The following is a 24,933-nucleotide window of genomic DNA, read 5'->3' on the forward strand; positions in this document are numbered from 1 at the left end:
ACTGGGCCAACATGACTGCCACTCCAGTAACCCAGGGCTTTGATATACTTGGAGCCGTGGGAGCGAGACTTAAACCTGTCCTCACATCACTCCTGTCACTGCCCAGGGGTGATACCCTGTTCACTTGTATGCAGATGGCGCTCAAGCTCTGAAGGAGGAGCCCCTTCTACCAAGCCTCTGCACCTGGGACCTTGGCTCAGGGTGAATACCCACCCAGAAAGAGCAGCGCCCATCATTCCCTTTTCCAGGCTTTGGAAAAGGTTTCCCCATTTCTAATACCTTATCCTCAGAGTGCCAACGTCTGCCCTGCTGGAAAAGCTCACCTGTGAAGTGGCCAGGAGGCCCCACGTGACGGATGTGCTTTGGAGGGCTGTGCTGACCCCTTCCTGCACCCCCACTAGGGTTTTCATCTCAGAATGATGCCTGCCAGGTGCAGGGCTGTGGTGGGCCTCAGGCCTTGGGCAGTGGGATGCCCAGTGCAGAGTGCTCCCCACCACGGCGGGCTTCAGCCACCTGGCTTGGGGAGCAAACGTCTTCCAGGAAGATGTGGGCCAGGTTTCGGAGCCGTGTGCTGGCAGAGAGGGAGAAGCGTAGCATGCACTGGACCAGAGGCGGGGTGCTCAGCTCGGGCTGGGAGCCGGGGCCTGCCGGGCTCAGGTAGATGAGCGTGGTGACCGCGGACAGTACCGTCTCCTCTCTGGGGCTGGACAGGCAGTTGATGATGAGCGGGATGCCACCCGCCTGCAGGATGTACTCCCTGTTGGCTTTGTCTGGACACAGGTTGCAGAGGCCACCTGGGGAAGAGAGGTGAGGTGAGTCCAGAAGTCCCTTCCCAGGCCTTTGCCTGCCTCCCCACCCCTCCTGTCCACTGAGTCCTCGAGGGTACTGGCCAGCCTAACATCCACTCTGGCCCCCAGACTTCCTTTTTAGGGTTCCTAACAGGTCAGCCTGCTGTGACCTTCCACACCCTGGCATAGATCCTTTTCCCTCTTGGCCCAGCCAGCTCTATTATTTTGTTTTTTTTGGAAAGAGAGAATAAAAACAAGAACCACAATGTTTTATTTTAGTAAAGTAAAAATAATGGTGAGGTGATAGTTTCATGCTTTGTATCCCAGTTGCACACCATAAATATGCTTACGTGTATCAATCCTACCTCAAGACAAAAATATTTCTAGGGGGAAAAAAGCCAAAACAGAAACCCTATTGGAAGAGCCCTACCAAACAAGCCTCCATGTCACTCTCATATTAATGGAGGGAGCTCTGTGGCTTAGTGTTAAGGAACTGTGCCACCAACACAAAGGCACATGGTTTGAATCTACCAGATGCTCCATGAAAGAAAGATGGGCGAACTGTGTAAGAAATTTTACAGAGAAGCCCTTCACACAGAGAAACCAAAGGAAAGTGGATGGACCATGGTAACAACAGAAACAACAGAAAAATAACAGCATAATGGAAGCAATAAAACCTGGCATGTCAATAATCACACTTAATGTGAGTGGAATAAATGCACCAAGAGAAAAAGGGCAGAGGAGATAAAAAACCAAAGCCGGGCGAGCACCGGTGGCCTAGTGGCAAGAAGCTGCACTGCAATCCCAGAGAAGAGTGCTTTGAATCCACCAGATGCTCTGCTGAAGAAGGAGGGACAATCTCCTCCTGTACCAGTCAGATCTGATTTGACGGTATACACATACACAAAAAAACAAACAAACAACAAAAACCCAAAAAACCCCAAAGCCCATCAATGTGTTGTCTTATATTAAGAGACTCATCTATCATTAAAACTAATAAAATTCAATTAAAAAAAAAGAAAAACAAGGAACTCATGCAATATTATTCAAAATGGGTGACCCTGGAGGACTTTATGCTAAGTGAAATATCTCAGTCACAAAAGGACAAATACTGCATAGTGCCACTATTGTAAAACACGACTGACACGGGCTGGGGGGGGGAGACTGAGAAAGATGGGATAAATTATGTATACTGTATTGAAACAGAAGAGAGAACTGTTTAAAAGGGATATGTGATTAGGTATTATTGTCATGAGACAAAGGCTGCATAGTAGAGTGGACCTGGGGGAGGGTTTGTAAAATAATGAAAGAATTTTTCTTTTACTTTTCAAAGAGAAGAGCAAACTGGAGGGGAGGGGTGGGCAGGGAGAAAAGTACAGCAAACTGGAGGGGAGGGGTGGGCAGGGAGAAAAGTACAACAGTGAATGAATGGAAACCCAAAGTCTCTGTAAATTTTCATGAAAGTTAACAATAATAATAAAAATAAAAAATTTTTTTCACTCTCGAAAAAAAAAAAAAGACTCATCTAAGAAACGAAAAAGACTAAAAGGCTGGGAAAAAAGAAACCAAGAAAATGGCACCCACAAAAGAAGCAGTGGTAGCAATACTAATCTGATAAAATTAGCCAGTTGGATTGTGGGTGTATTCAGGGTACCGCACCCAATCAAGGCCCAATTTATTTTTTTCTCACTGCACACAAGGTACAACTCCACAAAGCAAGCCTTACTAACAAAGTAAAAAACACTGAAGTAATACAAAGTATCTTCTCAGACTGCAATGTGATATACCTAGAAATTAATACAAGAGAGTTAAGTTTACAAAACCACCCACAGGGAGGCTAAATATCACTCTGCTAGAACATGATGGGGTTACAGAAGAAATGAAAAAAGTTCTTCCAATCAAATGATAATGAAAATAAGACCTCAGAAAAATGCCAAAACCTTTGGGATGCAGCTAAGGCCGTCCGTCTTCAGGGGCAGTTCATAGCAATAAGCAAACATAAAAAAGGAAGAAAGAAGCAAAATTAATGACCTAACGTAACACCTCCATCAAAGAGAAAAAACAATTTAACCTTACAGCCTCAAAAAGAAAGGAAAAACAGTTGAACAGACCTATCACAAAAGAAACTGAGCAAGCCCCCTCTCTCTCCCAGTCATTCTATAACGTCAGCATACCCTAATACCAAAATCAGCCGAAGATAGGATAAAAAAACTGCAGACCAATATCTCTCATGAATAAGATACAGAAATTCGTAACAAATTTATGGTCAACAGACCACAGCAGCACATCAAAAGAGCAATCTGTCATGACCAAGTGGGATTCATTAACAGGTTCAACAAGAAAAAACAAAAAAAATCAACATAATTCATCAATTTAACAAAGTGAAGAAAAAGAACCACATAATCCTGTCAATTGATGCAAAAATGGCCTTCGACAAAATCCAATATCCCTTCCTCATTAAAACATGCAGCAAAATAGGAACAGAAAGGAATTCCCTCGACATAGGCACCCAAATTGGCAGAGGTGGTGAAACTGTCGCTCTATGATTCTCTTCTGGTTCATAAGCATGATGATTGGGCAGTCATACTTCTGTATGATGTGCCCCCTTTAAACCTTGTTGGTAGGACACAGGCACACAACTCTTTTGACGTGAAAAACAAAAAAACCCCAACCTGTCGCTATATCCACATGAATGACAGGGTACACTGAAACTGTTATGGGCTAGTAGATCATTTTAGTAGCGTGGCAGGATACAAGATCAATATCCAAAAATCAGTGGGATTCCTCTATAGTAACAAAGGAGACACAGAAAAGGAAACTAAAAATACAATTTACCACAGCCCCCACAAACAATTGAGATACTTAAGAGTAAACCTAACTAGAGACACAAAAGACCTTTATAATGAAAATCTAAAAAAAAACCCCACAACACTGCAAGAAGCAGTAAGAGACCTAAGTAAATGGAAAAGTGTTCATAGTCATGGATAGGAAGCGTCAACATAGTGAAAATGACAATCCTACCAAAAGCAATCTACTTGTTTAATGCAATCCCAATACAGATACTAAATTCATTTATCAAAGAGATAGAAAAGGCAGTTGCCAAATTTATTTGGAAAGGAAAGAGACCCCAAATAAGTAAACAAGAATGAAGTGGGAGGCATAGCATTCCCTGATGTCAAAATCTACCACACAGCTGTAATAACCAGCACGATACTGGTACAATGACAGATACAAAGCCCAATGCAACAGAATCTAGACCCCAGAAATGAACCTATCTACCTAGAGTCAGCTGGTGTCTGACAAGGAAGAAAAGCCTATCAAATGGGGAAATGACAACCTCTTCAGCAAATGGTGTTGGCAAAACTGTACTCCCTGCAGAAAGCTGAAGCAGAATCCACATCTCACAGCATACCCCAAAATCAACTCAAGATGGATGGGAGACCTGGGAGTAAAGATCCAAAAGATAAAGATCACAGGAGACAAAATGGGACCAAACTTAGAAGGCCTAGCCCACGGTGTAAATATGCTGGCAAATACAGCCAGAACTGCACAACCAGGAGCGGATAACACTGATACAGGGGCCCTGCTAAAGATTAAGCTCCTGTGTGTATCAAAGACTTTTACTAGTAGGGTAAAAAGAAAACCAAACATTTGGCAATGGCATCTCAGACAAGGGTATTATAACAGAATACTACAGAGTCTCAAAGAAAAAGACAGAAAACCCAGTTACAAAATAAGACACAGTCTTTTCACAGAAGACAATCAGACGGCCAACAGATATATGAAGAAATGCTCAAAATCAATAGCAATAAGAGAGATGCAAATCAAAACCACAATGGGACACCCTTTTACCCCAGTAGCACTGGCAAAGTTTAACAGGACAGTGAGTGATGAATGGAGAGAGTGTGGAGAGACTGGAATTTTCATACATGGCTGGTGGGATTGCAAAATGGTACAACCACTATGGAGGACACTTTGGTGTTTTCTCATAAAGTTGAAGACAGAAATTGCATATGACCCAGCTATTTCAATGTTAGAATATACCCCAAGGAAAAAAGAAATGAGATACAGATTTGTACACCAGTGTTCATAGCGGTGTTATTCACAATAGCAAGGAAATGGAAACAGCCCAACTGTCCATCAATAAACAAATGGATTGACAATGGAATGCTTTGCAGCATTCAGGAACAATGATTCCCCCCCCACCCCACTATATTACATGGGAGAGGCTGGAAAGCATTATGTTGACTGAATTAATTCAGTCTCATAAGGACAAATACTCCATAAGACCATCATCGTAAAAATAGAAGGGTAACTAGTAAGATGTGTACACAAGTCCAAAGGGAGAAGGGGTGCTGTGGGGGAGGGAGAAGTCCTGAGGTCACAGAGTCTAGTGGGCAGAGCGAGAGGATGAAGGAATTAGGGAAGATCCAGTGGGGACCGGAAAAGGCAGGGTAATGGTGGGCGTGGATCAATGGTGATTAAATTTATAAAATATGGAAGGGAGGGCTGGGCAGGGAGAAAGGTGCAACAGTGAATGAATGGAAATCCCAAATCTCTATAAATTTTCATTAAATAATAAAATTTTTAAAAATTAAATAAAAAATTATAAAACAATGCATGAGATTTTATGAAACACAATGGAAAGAGAGGAATGTGTGAAACACAATGAAACAGTGTATACAAATTTTATATGCAAACTAATATAAATTTTTTAAAAAAGTATTTACATGTCAGAGGGGAACAGGCCGTTACTCCCTGTGGTGCCAAGAAGACAACTGTCACTTTCAAGGGCAGAGAGCAGGCCAAGAGCAGGGACCGGCAGGGGCACTGAGCGCAAACCTCTCCTGCTGTGACTGTGCTAAAACATCATCTAGGATGAGTCATCACTACCAGGTGTGTCTCGATGGGTGGGGCTGGATTAGTACATGGAGCCCTGCTCATTCCAGACACTAAACCCATCCTTAAGCAGCTCAGAGTGAAAGGGCAGGCAGGGTAGGAGGTAGAGCTGGTGCAGCCCAGATGGGACCAGAACCTGCAAGAGCAAAAGATGCCCTGAGCTCTCCCTGAGTCCCCCAAGGAACTGCTTGAAGAAGAGTGGAGGACAGTGGGAAATGACTGACATCACTGCTCTTCAGGACTCTGGAGAGGTCCCTAAAACAGCAGACTTTCCAAATACAACTTGTCTTTTGATTTCCTGGCTGCTGGTACCAAAAGTGTTGATTGTGGAGCCAACCAAGCTAAAACTGTTAACAGTCTCAGTCTCTTCACCATCTATCATGAGGCTGCCAATCAGCCCAATAGTGAGAATATTTGTTTCCTTGATACTGAGCTTCAATCCATATTTAAGGCTGCAGTCTTTGACTTTCTAAAGCAAATGCCTCAGGCCCTCCTCAGTTTCAGCATGAAAGGTTGTGTCATCTGCATAACGTGGGTTGTTGAGTCTTTCTCTAATCTTGATGCTACATTCCTCCCCATAGAGTCCAGCCTCCCAGATGATCTGTTCGGCATACAGATTAAAAAGATACAGAGATAGGAATGCATCCCTGGCATACAACTTTCCTGATATTGAACCATGTAGTATTTACCTTGTTTTGTTCTGATGACTGCCTCCTGGTCCAAGTACAGGTTTTTCATAAGCTCTTAACTATTAGAATTATTCAAAGGGTATACACATTATAAATTTTCCTAGATATTAAATCTATTACACAAAAGTTGTACAAATTTCTGTATTTTTTTAAAGTTGGTTTGTTTTTTTCTTCTTTTCTAAACACAGATAATGTTAGTTGCAAACAGATCACACACACTTCCGGTTTCCCAGTGCATATAATGGTTCTGTTTATATATTAGTCTAATTGCATGGCAGCATGATGAGAAAGCTTGAAAAACTGAGAATTACCAGTTTGTGACAGAGACAGGAAGTTAGCCCCTGCTGGTAGAAAATGGAGCTAACAAACTTGCTAATACAGGGTTGCTACAAGCTTTCAATTTGTAAGAAATGTATCTGCCAGGCACAATGAAACACAGTAAGGCAAAATCAGTATCCTGCCCACATAAAAACGGTGCACTCTGCTCACTGGAACTAAGAAGCATGGAACAGAAGAGAGGGAAGAAAAGCAGAGATGTACAGGAACAATTAGTCCAGGGGACTGATAGGTCGTACCTCAGCTCCCTGAGACTAGAAGGCAAGAATGTGAAACAAAACTCAAAAACGTAGAAAGACCAAGTTTACTAGTCCTTAGAGAGACTGGTGGAATCTCTCAAGATGACCTCTAGTCACCTTTTGAACTTGAAACAAAACTCAATCCCAACAGCTCAACAGCCCTACAAGGTGATCAAGAAGACCAGGGAGCCGTTTACTCTAAGAATTACCAGCCATTTACACCCAAACCCTAGAGCTGCCGCTTCCTATAGCTGCAGTTTAAACAGCGGTGCATACAGCAAGAGGACTTTGTCCCTTTTTAGGGGCTGTGTCCCTCAAAGTGAATATGGAAGTTCTACACGCTTAGTGGCCAGTCCTCAGGCTTGTGGGGTCAGTTGGGAATGTATGGTGGTACACCGTGTTTAAAAAAAAAGGATTACCATGGCGAGCTCTGGTGGTCTAGTGGCAAGAAGCTGCACTGCAATCCAAGAGGTGAACAGTTCCAATCCACCAGATGCTCTGCCGGAGAAGGAGGGACAATCTCCTGTACCAGTCAGATCCGATTTGACGGTACACGCACAAAAATAGTAAAATTAAAAAAAAAAAATTACCAGCCATAAAAGGCCCATAAAAGGCCAAATAGGGAAGCATTTGTCCAAAGACAAAGCCCAGAAGTAGGATGGGGGAGGATAGAGAGGTTCATGGAAATGTGGGGAAGTGGGAAGAGTGTGATTACATTGTGCATACTGTAATCAATGTGTTTTTAGTTTGGGGTGGTTTTTTTTACATTTTAATGAAAGTTCATAAAGAACTTGGATTTCCATTCATTCATTGTTGCACATTTTCCTCCCTGTCCCCTCCCCGCCCCAGTTCTCTTTTTTTCTTTGGAAAAGAAGTTCTTTCACTGTTATACAGTCCCTCCTTTAATGTTATAGAATAACATATATATATGAATGTTTGACTGGAAAACCAATTTCCTTTGTAAACTTTCACTCAAAGAAAAACCAAGTTTTGGTGGTTTGCAAAAAACATGTAATAAAAAAATCCCACCAAAACAAACCACATAATGCTCACATCATTTGTGTAGACAGGTAGGTACACTGTGAGATTCATGACATGCTCTTAAATTATGTACAAAAAAGCATGAGTTATTTAATCTGTACAGATGCTATTAGGGATGGAAATATGGAGAAACCGGTACTCTTGAGATTCTGTAGGTTAAAGGAGGAGGAAACAGGAGGAGAGGAGAAAGTGCCGTAAAAAGGACATATGGGGAGGAAGGACATAAAGAAAGGAAGTCAGGGAGCTCTGGTGGCCTAGTGGCAAAAAGCTGCACTGTAATCCCAGAGGTATGCAGTTTGAATCCACCAAATGTTCTGCTGGAAAAGGAGGGACAATCTCCTCCTGTACCAGTCAGATCCGATTTGATGGTACACACAAAATAATAAAATAATTTTTTTTTAAAAAAGGAGATTTAAAAAAAAGAAAGGAAGTCCAGATACAGGCTAACAGGGACTAATGTGGAAAACACTATGCGAAGTGAAGTCAGTCAACTGAAAATGGACTGTAGGATCCTTCTTTGTGAAATACCTAGGACAGGCAAATGGAGTTTAACAGTGGCTTCCACCAGTGGACGGGAAAGATAAGAGGGAGTCACCATTCAGGAAGCAGTTAGTGGGGAGGTTTTGCATCAGATTGGGGATGGGAGTATAACATGATGAATGTAATCGAAGTTAGTGAATTTACCTGTGAAGACTGTTCTGTGTTACGCACTGGAGTCCTGGTGGTGCAGTGAGTTCAAAAACCCTGCTAACTGGCAATCTGAACCCACCACCTTGAGAGAGAGAGGAGGAAGTGTGCTTCTATCAGGATGTAGAGTTCTGGAAGCCCAATAGGACACTGACGCGGCATGAATGGCAACCTCCTCCAGTGAGAATTACAACCTCACACACCTACTGGAGGGGCAGCTATAGTCTGGACAACCTGACAGAAATGAGGTTTCTGGAATGTCTGTGGTGAGCATTATGTTCTGGGAAGATCTAACAGAATGAAGTGACACCAGCAATGTGTAAAACTAGACAGGAGCCTTAGAGAGCAGTTCCTAGAGACTGGGAGAAGAGCGATGAGAATAGATGTACAACATGAAGAACGCTGTCAATGTCAGAGAATGGTCCATGCAGAGACTAGTGAACTGGTGTAGGTTTTGTGTGTATTCTCAACAACAAAAGAAAAAGGCTTACATAGAATTTCTAGGTTACAGGAAATCAACAGGACAGAGCAACAAGAAAGGACACCAGGAAGTGGGAACTTATCAAACAAATTCGGCCCAAGTGGTCTGACTTTTCTCACAGAAAATGAGGCAGGACGAGCTCATCACTGGTCATACAGTGGGTTTTCTAAAGCTGTTAAGTGGTAGGAAAGGAGATGCCCATCTCTCCCCAGCGGAGCAGCTGGTGGATTTGAACCACTGAGCTCTGGGTTGGCAGCTGGTGGATCTGAATCACTGAGCTTTGGGTCGGCAGCGCAATTCCCCACCCCCTAGGCCAGCAGAGGCAACCGGTAGGTTTAAGTGAAAAGGGTCTGTAGACGCCTCTTGGCAGGAGAAGGGTTCCTTTCCCAACCACTCCTTCGCTCACCGCAGCCCAGCAGTCAGCTCCACGAGATTGTCCCCGTCCTTACCGATGGCAAACTCCACCAGGGTCTCGTTCTCCTCCGACAGGGAGTCGAGGAATAAATCCAGAACCTGCAGCTGCCGCAGATGGTGGTAGTTGCTGGGGTCGTAGGCGAAATTGGCCAGGTTGGCCAGGACTTGCTCCTTGGCATCTGCAAAGGGGAAAGAAGCCCTAGAGTCAGGTCCAGTGCAGGCCAGGTCCAGTGCAGGTCAGAACCAGTGCAGGCCAGGCTTCCACCCGCCGGGCCCTCGGCCCTCTCACCCCGCCCTGCTCACCTTGGCTCTCGGTCTCCTGGAATTCCGTGACCAGCGCCTGCAGGTACCCCAGCCTCCCGACGTGGGGGTCCACCTTCGGCTTCTGGGCCATGTTCGGGGCGGCGGAGGCCCGGGGTCGGGGGACGGCGTGAGCGGCACGGGGGCCAAGAGGCTGGAAATAAGCTCCGTCCTGAGCGCGCGTCCGCAGAGACTGGCTGCGGAGACTCGGTGCGCGGACGGGTAGGGTTTTAGGACCCCGATGACGTCAACCGCCGCGAATCACGCTCGCGTGAGAGCAGAGCCGCGGCACCGCCCCACCCACGGCGGAACTGGCAGTACTAGCCCCACCCCTGAGCCGGAAGGGGCGTGGCCGAAGCGGAGCTCAGCGCGTGCGCGGTGCTTCCCGGAAGCACGTCTCCGCCTCCCCGCACTTGACAGCCGAGGCTCCGTGCACGTGGCACCTCGTCATCGCTCCTTTGATCCTACCGTCTGGTTTCCTTCCTAAAAGCCGCGCGAGCCCAGCGCCCCTTCCTCCCTGCCTCGGACCAGAAATCTCAGGAACTGGGCCGTGCCCTTCTTGCTTTGCCAGAAAGTGGGAGTCGAGTTCCCGGTCGGCAACGATGGTCTAGGTATATAGCTAGGGTCACCTACGTGAACTGCTCTACGACTCTGTGGGTTGTACAGCCCAGGTTGCTGAAGCCCTCTGGCCCGACTTTTTTTTTTTTTTTTATATGTTAGATGGATCTTGGCTGAAAGCAGGGAATACCAGAGGAATGTCTATTTGTTTCATTGACTATGCAAAGGCATTTGACTGTGTAGATCATAACAAACTATGGCTGACTCTGAGAAGAATGGGAATCCCAGAACGCTTGATCGTGATAATGCGAAACTTATACTTGGACCAGGAGGCAGTCGTCAGAACAGAGCAAGGGAACACTGCATGGTTCAAAATTGGGAAGGGCGTACGCCAGGGATGCATCCTATCTCCATACCTTTTCAACCTATATGCAGAACAGATTATCCGGGAGGCTGGGCTCTATGAGGAGAAATGTGGGGTCAAGATTGGTGGACGATTTATCAACAACCTGCGTTATGCAGATTACACAACCCTGCTTGCTGAAACTGAAGAGGACCTGAAGCACGTGCTGCAGAGTGTCAAGGACTGCAGCCTACAATATGGATTGAGGCTCAGTGTCAAGAAGACAAAGATTCTCGCCACTGGACCAACTGGCAGCATCAGAATGGATGGTGAAGAGATTGAGATTGTACACAGCTTTAGTTTGCTTGGCTCCTTAGTCAACAGTCTTGGCACCAGCAGCCAGGAAATTAACAGGCGCATTGCCGTGGGAAAGTCTGCTGTAAGGGACCTCTCCAAAGTACTGAAGAGCAATGGTGTCTCTCTGGAGACTAAGGTGCATCTGATACAGGCTATGGTCTTCGCAATCACTTGTTATGCATCAGAGAGTTGGACAATGACCAAGGAGGATAGAAGGAGAATTGATGCCTTTGAGCTGTGGTGCTGGAGAAGAGTATTGAGAATACCATGGACTGCTAGGAAAACAAACAGATTTGTCCTGGAAAGGGTTAAGCCGGGTGCTCCTTGGAGGCAAGGATTCTGAGGCTCCGTCTAACATACTTTGGACATGTTATGAGGAGAGACCGGTCCTTGGAGAAGGACATCATGCTTGGGAGGGTGGAGGGACAGCGCAGGAGAGGAAGGCCCTCTATGAGGTGGATTGATTGATTCAGTGACTGGGATAATTGGGATGGGAGTGTCAGAGACAGTGCGATTGGCACAGGACAGAGCGGAGTTTAGGGCTGTTGTACATAGGGTCACTATGAGTCGCAAGCGACTCGATGGCACATAACAACAACACTTCTTATCAGGGATTCCCAGGAAGGTGGCTCCCACCACGAGAGCTCTCATGGGCGCGGGGATGGAGCCCCAGGGAGGAAGGGGTTTAAGCTGTTAGAGGACCATATGCCTCTGGGCTTGGGATGAGGGCCTAAATGAAGTCACACTCCTTAGCAGCCCTTTCAGGGCAGGAGTTTAGACGATAATCTATGTAAGTGTCCTAACTACGCTAGGATGCTGACAGCGTCGAGGCAGCCCTAGGACCATCATCTCTCCCCAGAGCTGGGAGCCCTGAAGCAGCATCTGCTTTAGGCTGGACAGGACAGCAAAGATGGGCCAGGAGCTTAGGGATGGGGGACAGGCAGAGTGAGCCCCATAAGCTCTGGTTAAGAACTGTCCCAGGAGATTCCCTGGAAATAAGCTGAGGGCAGCTTCTAGAACCTTCTTTCCTTTATGTTTGGTTTTATCCCTTCCTGAGGCCTCCTGCTTTGAAAACAGTTTGTGCCTTTGACTTTGTGCTGAGGGCAGGGACAGGGCAGTACAGGGCAGGTACAGTAGATGATCAAGTGAGTTTATACCGAAGGAATTCTGGGAGGTAACAGCCACCCTTTCCTAGGGGTCAGACAAGGCCAGGGTCAAGGTTTCCTATGCTGATTTTGCCCCTCCCTCACCTTGCACCTTAATAGGACTCTTTTCAGGAAATGGTCTTGTTTGAGAAAGTACAATTTACAAAACCTGGTGGCTACTGGCACCGAAGCACTCAACTAGGAATGAGTCCAAACTCCCTCCCTCTGTATCCTCAAGACGGAGAAGGAGAGAGACTGACTCCGTAAAATGTGTCCAAGCGATTTCCCCATCAGAGCACAAGGTGTGGGTACTAGTCTGGCGGAGTGGAATGGGAGCCCTAGGACACCCACATAATTTTTGGCTTATGACCCAATACATGAAGACACTAGCCTATGCCTGGTCCTGTACCCCCATAATTGGTGGTAGATCTGTGATCCCTAGAGTGCCAGGCCTTTCTTCCTATAGTCTTCAATCTGGATGCTTCACTGAAACTCGTTCAACATCATGGCAACAAGCAGTCCTCCACTGACAGGGGTGGTGCTCACACAGGAGATTGTCGGGCTGGGACTCAAACGCAGGTTTCCTCCTTGGGAGGCAAGAATTCTATCACAGAGCCACCATTGCCTCCCATTCCCACATAGTTCAACATTTCAACTACAAGAGACTTCAGCTCATTTGAGACAACCTTCTTTTTCTAGTTAGAACCTACTTATTAGCTGACTCTCTAGGAAGTTCCTGGAGGCTGTAAATTGTACCATGGGAGGAGATTGACCATCTGTGTCCTTTGGAGAGTGGCTAGCGGATTCGAACCACCAGGGAGGCACTGCCTTTGGGTTGACAGTACAACTTCCTAGGGACTTGGCAGCCTTCTGTGCCACCAGGGCTCTCTACTTTTCCTCAAGTCACAGAGCAAATTATAATCTCAAACAAAAATCCTGTCCCCTCCCGGGACCCCCTCCTCCTTTCTGCACTACTGTCTTTGGCCATAAGGGGGCACTCATGTCAGGGTCTTGAAGGAGAGAGACTGAGAAGATGCTTATTCATGCCAGCTGGACCTGTAGCCCAGGAAGGCTGGAGTCAGGTCATGAAAATAAACTTGATTCTCCTTGGCCTGATCGAATTTTCCTGTGGAGCCTGGTTGAGACTGAAACAACAAACAAGATTCTGGGCCTGATTAGTCCCTGCCAAGCTTGGAGAAGGGCAGGGGTAGGGGAAGCTTACCCTAGGCCTGCTTTCCAGCCTCATTCCTTCTGACTTGCTGTAGGGACCCTGCTTGTGTATCATTCAAACAGGCTGTTTGTCCCTACCCTTTGGTCAGTACCTTGCTGGGACAGGCCTGGGCTGATAACAAGCAGCTCCTGGGGTGATGACCTCAAGGCATGTCACCAGTAGTCTGTACAGAACTCAGACCCCTAGGCCACAGGCAAACACCAGGAGGAAGCAGGAGTGGACTGGGCTGGTGGCTGGCCCCCACCTCACCTTTGAGAGTCCCCTCAGACACAGCAGAGGGGACAGGGGAAGGATGTAGAAGGGTTCGACAAAACCAGTACACCAGTTGACCTCTGATTCATGTTAACTAAGAGAACTGTCCCTGTCTAGTTTTCAGTGGCTTATTGGGAGGTGATTGATCACTGTCCCACCATCACCTTGTAACTAAATGATCGGGTGGAACTATGGAAGGTGCTCGTGGCACACTAAGGGAGCTGGACAGCTTGCTAACAGTCCAGATGAGGTGTGAGGCATTCTTGGGGAGACTGGGTACCCCTCGTTAGGTCGTTTCAAGTATACTGACCCTGTGAACAAAGATCTGAACTCTATCCTGTTCTGCACCATGTTCATCATCTCTGACACACTTGAGCCCATTGCTGCAGTCACTGTGTCCACCCATCTCACTGAGGGGCTTCTCCTCTGCCGAGAGCCCTTTCAAAGGAACATGCCTAACAACATGCCCAAAGTATGTGAGACGAAGCTTCACCATTCTCGCCTCCAAGGAGGACTTGGGCTGCACTTTCCCCAAGATATATTTGTTTTTTTGGCAGTCCATGGGATATTTAATACTCCTCTCCCACGTCTCCTGACCACTGGTACTAAGGATGTTCGTAAAGAATCAGTCTCAGGTGTTGATGTCTTTGCCCCTAGATCCTTGTGAAGTCAGAGAAGGTCCGCTGCCCCTCGCCCTACACTATGTTCTAAAGCCACTTTAAGGAGGTCTGGTGGCCTAGTGGTAAGCAGCTGTTCTGCAATCCCAAAGGCACACAGTTCGAATCCACCAGTTGCTCCACAGTTGAAGGACCGGCAATCTCCTCCCATACAGTTTACTGCCATGAAAAGCCACTGAAGGATAAGTTATGGGTCCATTCTGACACGGCAGCACACAACAACAATCACTCATCTGCATACTAACTTTTTGGGAATGCCACATCTGTCTCCTTACCCGTCTGGGTTGATTTTCAGTTTAGCACTCAGGTGTGTTAACTGTTGGCATCACTTGGGGACACCTTCCGTTACAGAGGTGGCCTGGTTTGCACAAAGGACCCCAGGCCCTGGCTGGCATTTCTCTCCTCTGGACGAATACCATCCAGCTCTCCACCCCAAGCCCTAACTGGCCTGGCCTGGCCTTTAGGGGGACAGGAAGGAGACCTTACAGCAGGTTCTGCCAAGTGCACTGACTCCATGACTCAAGATCGCTGCATAGATGCCAGGAAGGGCACTCAACCCAGTGTTTAATCTGTTCCAATCCCACACACAGGGCAACTCCTCAGCTTGTCCCTCCACCATCACAGACCACAACCCCTTCCCCTAGACCTCTGGCCAATGTGGAGCCCAGCACACTGGTCCTGTAGCAGTCTGAGCTTTTAGTTCCTTAAGGACAAGGCTGAGGGAACAGGAGGTATGAGTTCTCTGAAACTTCTGAAGGTGCAAAGACGAAGAATCACACTGGTAGAGTCCAGGCTGGACTAGAAGGTCCCAGGTATTGGGTAGTAGCAGCAGCTGTGTGGGCAGCCAGCTGAACACAACTGGCTTTGAGCCAAACGGGGCTCAGACCCACCTTCCTGGGCCCTAGGGTGATGGTGGTCCAGGGAGAAGCCAGGAGGACCTGCTCCTGGATGGGACTGTGTGGGAGGATCAGTCGCGAAGGTCCCAGCTCGCAGGGGACCCCTGCTCACAGACCCTGCTCAGTCTTTGGTCCTTGTTTCTGGGGCAGCCCTTCGCCCAGTCCTTTAATAGCAGCTGATGGCCCATTCCTGGGCCAACACAGTGGTCAGTCACATGATCCAAGGGCTCAGATGTGGTCACGCCTGTGATCCTGGGTTCAGATGAGGTCACAGCCATGGTCTTGGAGCACAAATACTGGTCACAGCTGGGTTCCCAGGGCTCAGATGTTGTCACACCTGCAAGCCTGGGTGTGAGAAGTCACACCTCTGTCCCTGGGGTTCAGAGCTGTTCACATCTATGTCCTTGGGAGCTCAGATGCTGATCACACCTATGAACTTGGGTTCAGATGAGGTCACATCAGTGACTCCGGAGCATAGTGGTCACAGCTGTGTCCCTGGGGGCTCAGATATTGTCACACCTCTGACCTGGGATTCATACCTGTGACGTCAGAGCTCAGACACTGGTCACATACATGACCTCGGGGCACGGCTGCTTCTCCGAGGGCACCACCAGGATGAGGCCCCTCTCTGCAGCAGTTTCTAGGGTGGCTCCTTCGGTCTTAGCCAGCGTATCTCTCTTCTCCCTCTTTTCCAGAGCATAGAAGCTGCCACCCATGAAGAGGGCAGCTGAGATGAGGAAAAAGCTGGACATGTAGAAAACATAGTTGAAGTTGTTGGTGGTATCCAGAAGGAACCCTAGGGAGCAGAGAACAAGTCAGGACTGTCCAGGGCCTCCAGGTCTCTCCCCATTGAGCTGTGCTCCGCTACAACAGGGATTTTGTCTCTGGCAGCCTAGTGGCAAAGGGATTGCACTGCTAACTCAAAAGGAGGTGGTTCAAATCCACCAATTGCTCTAGGGGAGAAAGGTGGGCAGTCTCCTCGCGTGCAATTTACAGTCTCTGAAAACCCACTGGAGGGTCTGCTATGAGTCAATGCCAACTAGCTAACGGGGTAGGTAGGTAGGTAGGTAGGTTACTGCCCCCAGTGCCCGAAACTCTGGCAGGAATCGTAGACGCTTGATAGGCATTTGTTGAATGAATGAGGAAAAGAAATGAAACACACTTTGGTTTGGGTAGGGAGAGTTCTAAAAATATTCCAGCCAGAAGGCAATCTCAGAGCATGCTTCCTGCACACTGGCTGCCAGGTCAGTGGAGTCCAGGTTATTTGCTCAGTCACCTCCCAGGCCTCACCCCTACCTCCTCCAGGCAGGTCCCTCCACTCACGTGCTCGGAGAACTCTTTTGGATGCTAAGGCTTCTGAGGCCACATGGGAGGGAAGATTCCCATTGGAGTACACTTCAGAGTCCAACTGTAGTAATAACTACCTGGTTTGCCTGTTGGCTTCAAGACCCTTTCTTCCTCACTGACCCTGCATGACAGGATTGCAACCTGCCATGGTCCTCTCATGCAATCTCTCTCCCTCATATTCTGTGTTGTTCCTTCCCAGCACAGATCACCGTCTGCAAAGGACTCTGTTTACTGATACCTGGGAAGGGGAGCTGGGCCAGGGGTTCAGTCATACACATCCAGGACTAACCAGGGACTAACCAGGGTGAATTAAGGGTTATTTGCTGTTGTTATATGCAACAGAATTGAGTGAACAGCAGAACAACTGTGAACAACATCACTGACTCCTGTCCTATCATGTGCCGCCGTCCGAGATCATTGAACCCATTGCTGCATCACTGTGCCAATCCATCTGATTAAAGGTCTCTTCTCTTTCCCTGACCCTCCACCTTTCCAAGCATGATGTTCCTTTCCAAGGAATTGCCTCTCCTAGCAACATATCCAAAGTATGTGAGTCAAAGCTTCAACACCCTTGCCTCCAGTGAGCACTCTGGCTATACTTTCTCTAAGACAAAGCTGTTTTTGCTTTTTTTTTAATTGAGATTTTGACAAAAGTTTATAAAGAACTTGGATTTCCATTTATTCTTTTTTGCATATTTTCCTCCCTACCCCCCCCCCCACCTAGTTTTCACTTTTCTCTTTGAAAAAAATTCTCTCATTGTTGCACAATTCCCCCTCAGTCCATTTTGCTATGCAGCTCTTGTTCTGGACTGTTGTCATGCAAATAATACCTAATCATATATTCCTTCTAAACAGTTCCTTCCCTCATCTGTTTCAATGCAGTGTACGTTATCCCTTCTTTTCTTAGTTTCTCCTCAACCTCTATGTCAGTCCTGTTTTATAACAGTGGCATTATGCAGTATTTGTCCTTTTGTGACTGAGATGTTTCACTCAGCATAATGTCCTCCAGAGTTGCCCATTTTGTATAATATCGTATGAGTTCCTTATTTTTCAGTGCTGCATAGTATTCTATTGTGTGAATATGCCAAAGCTTCTCTATCCATTTGTTTGTTGATGGGCACTTGGGTTCTTTCCTATCTTTGCTATTGCGAACAAAGCTGCAATAAGCATGGGTGTGTGTGTTTGTTCTTTTTGCAGTACATAGGATATTCAGTACTCACACTCCAACACCACAGCTCAGGGCATCAGCTCTGCTTCTGTCACCATTATTCACTGTCCAGGTTTCACATGCACAGCAAGTGACTGAAAAGACCATGGCCTGAATCAGGCACAGCTTAGCCTTCAAACGGACATCACATGTTCAAGGCTGTAGTCTCTGCTCTTATGTAGCAAGCGCTTCAAGACTCCTTCACTTTTGGCAAACAAGGTTGTGTCAGCTGCAGATTGTTAATGAGTCTTCCTTAAGTCTTGATGCCACATTCTTCTTCACAGAATCCAGCTTCTCAAGTGATTTGTTCAGCATACAGATTGGATAGGTATGGAAAAAGGATACAACCCTGACTCAGACCTTTCTTAATTTTAAACCATGCCGTGTTTCCTTGCTCTGTTCAGACAACAGCTTCTTGGTGTAGGTATGCTGTTTGTTAATATGTGCTGTCAAGTCGCCTGCGACGCATAATGACCCTATGTACAACAGGCCTAAACCCTCATCTATCCTGTGCCAACTTTACTGTCTGATACACCAACTTCCATTACCCCAGTCACTGAAATCAATCAGTCTCATCAAGGGTCTTCCTCCCCTGTGCTGTCCCTGCACCATCCCAAGCATGATGTTCCTTCTCCAAGGACTGGTCCCTTCTTGCAACATGTCCAGAGTATGTCAGACAAAGCTTCAGAATCCTTGCTTCCAAGCAACAGCCTGGTTTAACCCTCTCCAGGACAAACCTGTTCATTCTCTTAGTAGTCCAAACTGTATATTCAATACTGTTCTCCAACACTACAACTCAAAGGCATCAATTCTCCTTTTATCACCCGAAGTCATTGTCCAGCTCTCTGATGCATAGCAAGTGATTGCAAAGACCATGGCCTGTATCAGGTGCACCTTAGTCTCCAGACTGACACCATTGCTCTTCAGTACTTTGGAGAGGTCTCTAACAGCACACTTTCCCATCACAATACGTCTTTTAATTTCCTGGCTGCTGGTGCCCAGAGTGTTGGTAGTGGAGCCAAGCAACCTAAAGCTGTTTACAGTCTCAATCTCTTCACCATCCATCACGATGCTGCCAATTGACCCAGTGGTGAGACTCTTTGTTTTCTTGATAGGTTTTGTATAATGAGGTGTCTGGAATTCTCTTTCTTCTCAATGTTCACTATTATTTGTCATGATCCACGCAAACGCCTTCGCATGGTGAATAAGTCATAAATAACCTCCCAGTCTAGTAGTGAGTGGTTTTTCCCCTCCTTTTTGCAGCTGTCACTGCGGTTCAAAGAAGCAAGTTGGCTTTCTGGGGTCTGTCAGGCAGGAAGCAGGAGGGCTAGGAGGCTGACAACAGCAAACACACCCCTGGTGGGAGTTCACCAGGTGCCTGACTCCCTGCTAAACTCTCTCGAAGTATGTAATTCCTAATCCTCACAAAGCAGCCTACAGGGAGAGCATCTATAATTATCCCCACTGGACTAATGAGAAAATAGACACTGATATGAAGGTAAGGACTCAGGCTGGTCGGGTAGTATTGCTCCCTGAGATGCCTGGGAAAACCAGGTTCTTTGCCCCCAGCCCCGGAGATGATGGACTAGGCCCACCTCTGTGCAGACTGCAGCCCTGAAGTTGCCCTGGCTGTACCTGGGCACAGCCAGTCACCCTCCTGCCCGCCCCTGCAGGGCCTCACCTGCTGTGGGTGGGGCGATGAGGATGGAGAAGCTTTCCAGGACAGTGACGAGGCCCAGAGCGCTGGAGAAGCGGTCCATGGGGACGAAGTCCATGAGGACCTGGAAGAGGAGGGCGCCGATGACGCTCATGGACACGCTGTACACCAGGCAGTAGCCGACCAGCACGTGGAAGTCCGCCGAGGTCACGCACATCAGGTTGGTGAGCCCGTTGAGCAGGACTGCCAGCGTGAACAGGTACTTGCGGTACTTGGCGAACCTGGGCTGGCTGGCCACCAGCCCGGTCACCGGCCGCAGGAAGATGTTAAAGAAGCCGATGATGGAGACGAGCAGGGCGGCCTGCTGCTCGTCCACCCCGTGCCGCACGGCGAAGGGCACCAGGAAGACGTTTGGCAGCAGGAAGCCCATGAACATCCACACGACGCCCAGCGTGTACACGCGGTAGCCGGGGTTGTGCAGCAGGATGTCGAAGGCCAGGTGGTGCTTGAAGGTCCGGCCACATGCGGCCAGGCAGCCGAGCGCCGGCGTCTTGAGGGGCAGAGGGGGTGCTTCTTTAGTCCTAGGGGCTGTGGAGGTGGCCACAGGCCTCATGATGGCGCCACAGATGCAGCAGTGCAGGAAGACCCCACCGAAGATTAAGAAGGTGCCCCGCCAGCCCAGGTTCCCCAAGAGGTAACGGGAGAGCAGAGGCCAGAGCATGACGCCGATGGCGTTGCCCGCCGATGCCAGCGCGTTGGCCAGTGCCCGCCGGCGGGTGAAGTAGTAGCCCAGGACCGTGATGCTGGCCTGGAAGGTGAAGCACATGCCCAGGCCTGTGGAAGAGAGGGCGACACCAGTTTGGAGGATGCTGGGGCCAGAGCAGGGCCATGGGGTCATCACCCATTCCCGCCTGGCCCCACCTCCAACTCCAATTCTCCAGTTATTCATGCAAGTATTTCATGCGTGTTGACACAATTAACCATCAGAACAGCCTTGTCAAAGTGCTCTGGTAGGACAGCAGTTAAAACACTTGGTTGCTAAAAAGGTCACCAGTTTGAACCTACCATCTGCTGAGAAAAGTTCAGCTGCCTGCCTCTGTGAAGATGCAAACCACCCTTCACGGACAGCTCAACTAGACGGTCAGTGTGACATGATGGAGGCTGGTGCTGCTGTACCATCCTGGAGACCCTGTGGTTCCACTAGACGGCAGTGCTCGGCAACCCTGCTAGACGCTGCTGCTGGTCTGAACCAAACTATCACTGGTCCTCTGGCAGGTTTTCGGAGGCAGTGAGCCACACGGGAGGACATTACCTACCTCTCCCCCGGAGCAGCTGGTGGACTCCAACTGCATGCCTTTGGGGGAGCATTTTGGTAGCATTTGATAGCAGTGCAGCTCCTTACCAAGTGGCCACCAGAGCTCCTTGACAGATGTGTCAGCAGCCTCATTTTACATATGGGGAAACTGAGGCACAGAAAGGTGAAGTGACTGCCTAAGTGTCAGGCTCAGGATTTGAACGCAGGCAGGAGAGCTTCCTGGTCCTACACCCTTGGCCGGTATGCTGTGGACTGTCCCACAAGTACTCAGATAAGGCAGAACCCACTTCACCGCGTCTGTTCCAGCCGAGGTTCTCAGGTCCACTCTCTCCACAAGCTCAGCCTCAGAACCAAAACCACCCTAATCCGCTGCCCTCAAGTCCATGCCACTCAAGGAGATGAAGACTGTCAGTCATCGTGGGAGGGGTCTGCCCACCTTTCTCCTAAAGAGGCTGTGGGATTCAAGCTGCTAAACTTCTTGTTAGGTGCACAATACATTACACACTACATCACCAGACTTCCTTTCTAGCACCAGAGTGAGCTTTACAAAACTTAAATAAAAATTAAAACAAAACACCAAACCACAAAACGAACCTAAATCCAATTAATTTCTCCCGCATGTACACCTTCTGAGGACTTCCCATCACATTTACGGGAAATCCCAACCACTTACTGTGGCCAGAGGGCTCCCACCTCAGGTCACTTTCCTGCACTCGGCATAATCCATCTTCATCAGCCTCCTTCCCACCCTCCTCTGGACACCACGCTCTCTCCTGCATCAGGACATTTGTGATTGTCACCTCCTCTGCCCATCGTGGTTCAAAGGCTGCCTCCCCAGAAGACCTTCCTGCTGCCTGACCTGGCAGGAACCTGCTCTCCTCGACCCCATGCCTGCCCGAGTATAGAACATGCCAGAAGAAAATGCAGCTCTGCCATGATCACCCACCTGGAGTGGGCCCTGGGTTGCCCGTGACCCCGCTCTGGCTCCCCTAACCCCTTACTGTCCTATCCTCCTGATGACCACTCACACCCACATCTGTCTCCATGCTGCACCCCTTCTCCCTCTCTGCTGGCCACTGGCCCTCCCCCTGCAGAAGGACTGTGTCCTCTCCCCTCCACGTAGGCTCCGTCCTGTCTGCTCACAGGGGACCCTCCAGCCACACACTCCTCTCCTGCACTGTTCCCTTTGCCCTCTTTATGAACTTGTACTCCTGAAAACAAAACCGAGTTCTCTCTTGACCCCATAAACCCCTCTGGGTGCGGTCCACCTCTGCTCCGCTCCTAGCAACATTTCTCCAAAGCACTGCCTCCATCTGCGGTCTCTGGTTCCCTCCAGCTCTTTTCAGTCTGTTCCCAGCAGGAGAGCTTCCTGACCGGTCACAGTCAGGACTGCCAGGTGCCTGAGGCGGTTTGCTCTCACCTGACCCAATCCACCAGAGGTTCGACTCTCCCTTCTCCCCACCAGCTGTCTCCCTTCAGCCCAGACTCTTCCTTCTACCTCTCTGCTCACTTCTTCTCAAGTGAACCTCTTACACTGGAGGCCCTGGTCACTCACAGTCCTCAGGGCCCACCAGCTATCCACCAATCTCCACCACCTTGGGTCCTCTTTAACTCAAGACCTTAAAATCCCACCTGGCTCATGACTCTCAAATAGGCTGCCCTAGCTCCGAATCTCAAATTCCAGACTGGATATGTCCAAACATCAGCTTCACATCCCCCTAAAAGTGCTTTCTCCATGTTGTTAACAGCCACTCCGTCCTCCTGGCAACTCAGGGCATAAACGCCTGGGGCCACCCTTCTTGAGTCTTGAAACCTTCCATCGTCCATGACTCATCTTTTCTGCACCCCACTGCAGGCTCGTCCCTACCTGTCACCTCCATCGTACCTCCGGGGCTGATAATCACCCCCTATGACCTCCTCGTGCCTGGTCGTGACCATGCCCCTGCCTACTTGTTCTCCCTGCTCCCGGCCAGCGTTCTCCACGATGTTTTCAACATGCAGCTTTAAAGAGACCTCTAACCATACCCACTGGAAGATCGAGCAGAGAGCGCTAGTGAGGCTGTCCCTGCATTGGGGCGGTGTGAGCAACATTATGGAAGGACATGGAAACTGCTGGCTGCTGGGTAAGACATCCCAGGGAACATCGTACGCTGCTGCTCAGCTTTCTATAACCCAGGGAGCTCTGGCAGCATTGCCCGCAGGGACCCTCTCTGGGGGTTTTCCCCCACCGGCCACTCAACGAAAGAAAGACAAGCAGTCGCCTCTGAAACCCAGCGGACGGTCAGCTCTGAGCCACTTCTGACTCCATCACAGCGGTGGTTGTTTGGTGCCATTGAGACACCTCACTGAGCGCGACCCTATGAACAGCAGGTCTGAACCTTGCTCTGTCCTGCGCAAACCTCACGATCTCTCAGATGCTCATGGGAGTTTTATTTGTGCCATAGAGTTGGTTCTGACTCAGCTGATCCTGCCCTGGGTTTATGAGGCAAAATCTTTATGGGAGGAGACTGCCCATCTTTCTCCCGTGGAACAGCTGGTAGATTTGAACTGCTGACCTTTTAGTAAGCAGCCCAAAACATTACTCACTATGCCACCAGGGAGGGGGGTGTGTGTGTGTGTGTATTGTGTACTGTCAAGTCAGAACCAGCTCATACCTGACCCTCCAGTGGGTTTTCAGAGACAGTGAGTCCCAGGCGAGGGGAATCCCTATCTCTCCTCTGTGGAACAGCTGGCTTCAGACTGAGTGAGCGTCTCTGGGTTGGAAGTGCAACTTATTATCACTCAGCACACACACCCCGCCATACACCAGATAATAACAACCCTTCGCTTCAAACCAAATGACTTCTTATGTCAAGAAAACTTTTATGACACTGAACCCCTAGATTATTCTCTCCATGCTTTGAACCCGTGTCCACACATCTCTAACCTGCTGGTCACGGTTCCTTGACCATTCCAAGCAATGGCCCTGTTCCCTCTTCCCCAGAGAGCCTGGGGCTGACCCCCTCTCCTCCGCTGGGCCTTCCCTCTGGATTATTACTATTGATGTATCTGCTTGTGGCCCATCTCCCTCACGGTAAATTCCAGGTTGCCTGGCCTGTACATGTGCCCACCGCACTGCTGACCAGACGCTGGGGAGTGCCCGAGACAGATAGTCACCTGTGATGAATCCTGCCGTGATGTAGAGCTGCCCAAGGGTCCTGGAGGAGCAGCTGGCCACCATGCCCACGCAGGCCAACACCCCTCCCAGCATCGCTGTCGGCCGGCAGCCGAAGCAGTTCACCAGGATGCTGCACAGGGGCCCTGTGGGGAGGAGACAGGAGTTGTTCTTGTCATAAAGAGCAGCTGAATGAGAGCGAGCGAGCCAGCCAGCCAGCCAGCCAAAGGGACTCCAGAACCGTAGTGACTTGAGATGGCTAAGGACTGGGCTCCTGTGGGATGTTCAGTGCCCAGGCCTTTCTGCCCATAAACCGTTTTCACACTCACTCGACCTGGCCCAGGAGGCTGGGAGGCCCTGGTGATCTGGGCCAGACCTGACCTCTCCCTAGTCCTGAACCCATGCCCTGGGTAGCAGGTTCAGGGGTCATCCCAAGGAGTGTGGCAACTAGCCCGTCTGGCCTCCCACACTAATTCAAAGGAAGAATTGATGATTGGTTGCCAGGTGGAAGTAACCAAGGAGCTGGAGTCAGCTGAAGTGACCAAAGGCCTAACCCCTGTGGGCCTGTTCGTTTGGTGACACTGGGGAAAGCCCTGGGTCATCCTGAGTTGGGGGTAAGGGCTTGGCTGGGAGCCTGCGTGTGGGTGGGGCCCCGGGAGGCAGGAATCTTTTGCAGGGACACTGTTTCTCCCAGGAACCTGCTTGGCAGCCTCTAGTAGTCTCTGTTCTCCACGCCTGCTTGCTCTCCTCTTCTGGAAGTTTGTATGGGGAGTGTGAGTGAGGTGGGTGGGGTGCTTAGAATCTTTAAGACTTTCAAGCTTCAAATGCCTACCACATGGAAGGAGCTTGGACTAGAGCGTGTGTGTGAGACACAGCTAGCTAGTGGGACTCGTGTGTGTGTGTGTGTGTGTGTGTGTGTG

General features: G+C 48.9%; 2 protein-coding genes across 2 annotated transcripts in view; both read right to left on the minus strand.

Annotated features, from left to right (window-relative positions):
- Positions 1-411: 411 nt before the first annotated feature.
- Positions 412-9,968, minus strand: ARMC7 (armadillo repeat containing 7). Its single transcript, XM_006886376.1, is given in 3 exon segments — positions 412-794; positions 9,610-9,753; positions 9,878-9,968. Coding segments are annotated over 3 exon segments (618 nt in total).
- Positions 9,969-15,887: 5,919 nt separating this feature from the next.
- SLC16A5 (solute carrier family 16 (monocarboxylate transporter), member 5) overlaps positions 15,888-24,933 on the minus strand; it is a 10,606-nt gene continuing 1,560 nt past the window's right edge. The window contains exons 2-4 of the mRNA XM_006886377.1: positions 24,016-24,159; positions 19,569-20,378; positions 15,888-16,129 (exon numbers count right to left, since the gene is read on the minus strand). Of these exons, the coding sequence (XP_006886439.1) occupies positions 15,888-16,129; positions 19,569-20,378; positions 24,016-24,159 (1,196 nt within the window). The remainder of the gene's footprint in view (positions 16,130-19,568; positions 20,379-24,015; positions 24,160-24,933) is intronic.

This window comes from Elephantulus edwardii, unplaced genomic scaffold (genome assembly GCF_000299155.1).
Source record: "Elephantulus edwardii isolate Elephantulus edwardi_28Jun2011 unplaced genomic scaffold, EleEdw1.0 scaffold00048, whole genome shotgun sequence".
NCBI classification, from domain to species: Eukaryota; Metazoa; Chordata; class Mammalia; order Macroscelidea; family Macroscelididae; genus Elephantulus; species Elephantulus edwardii.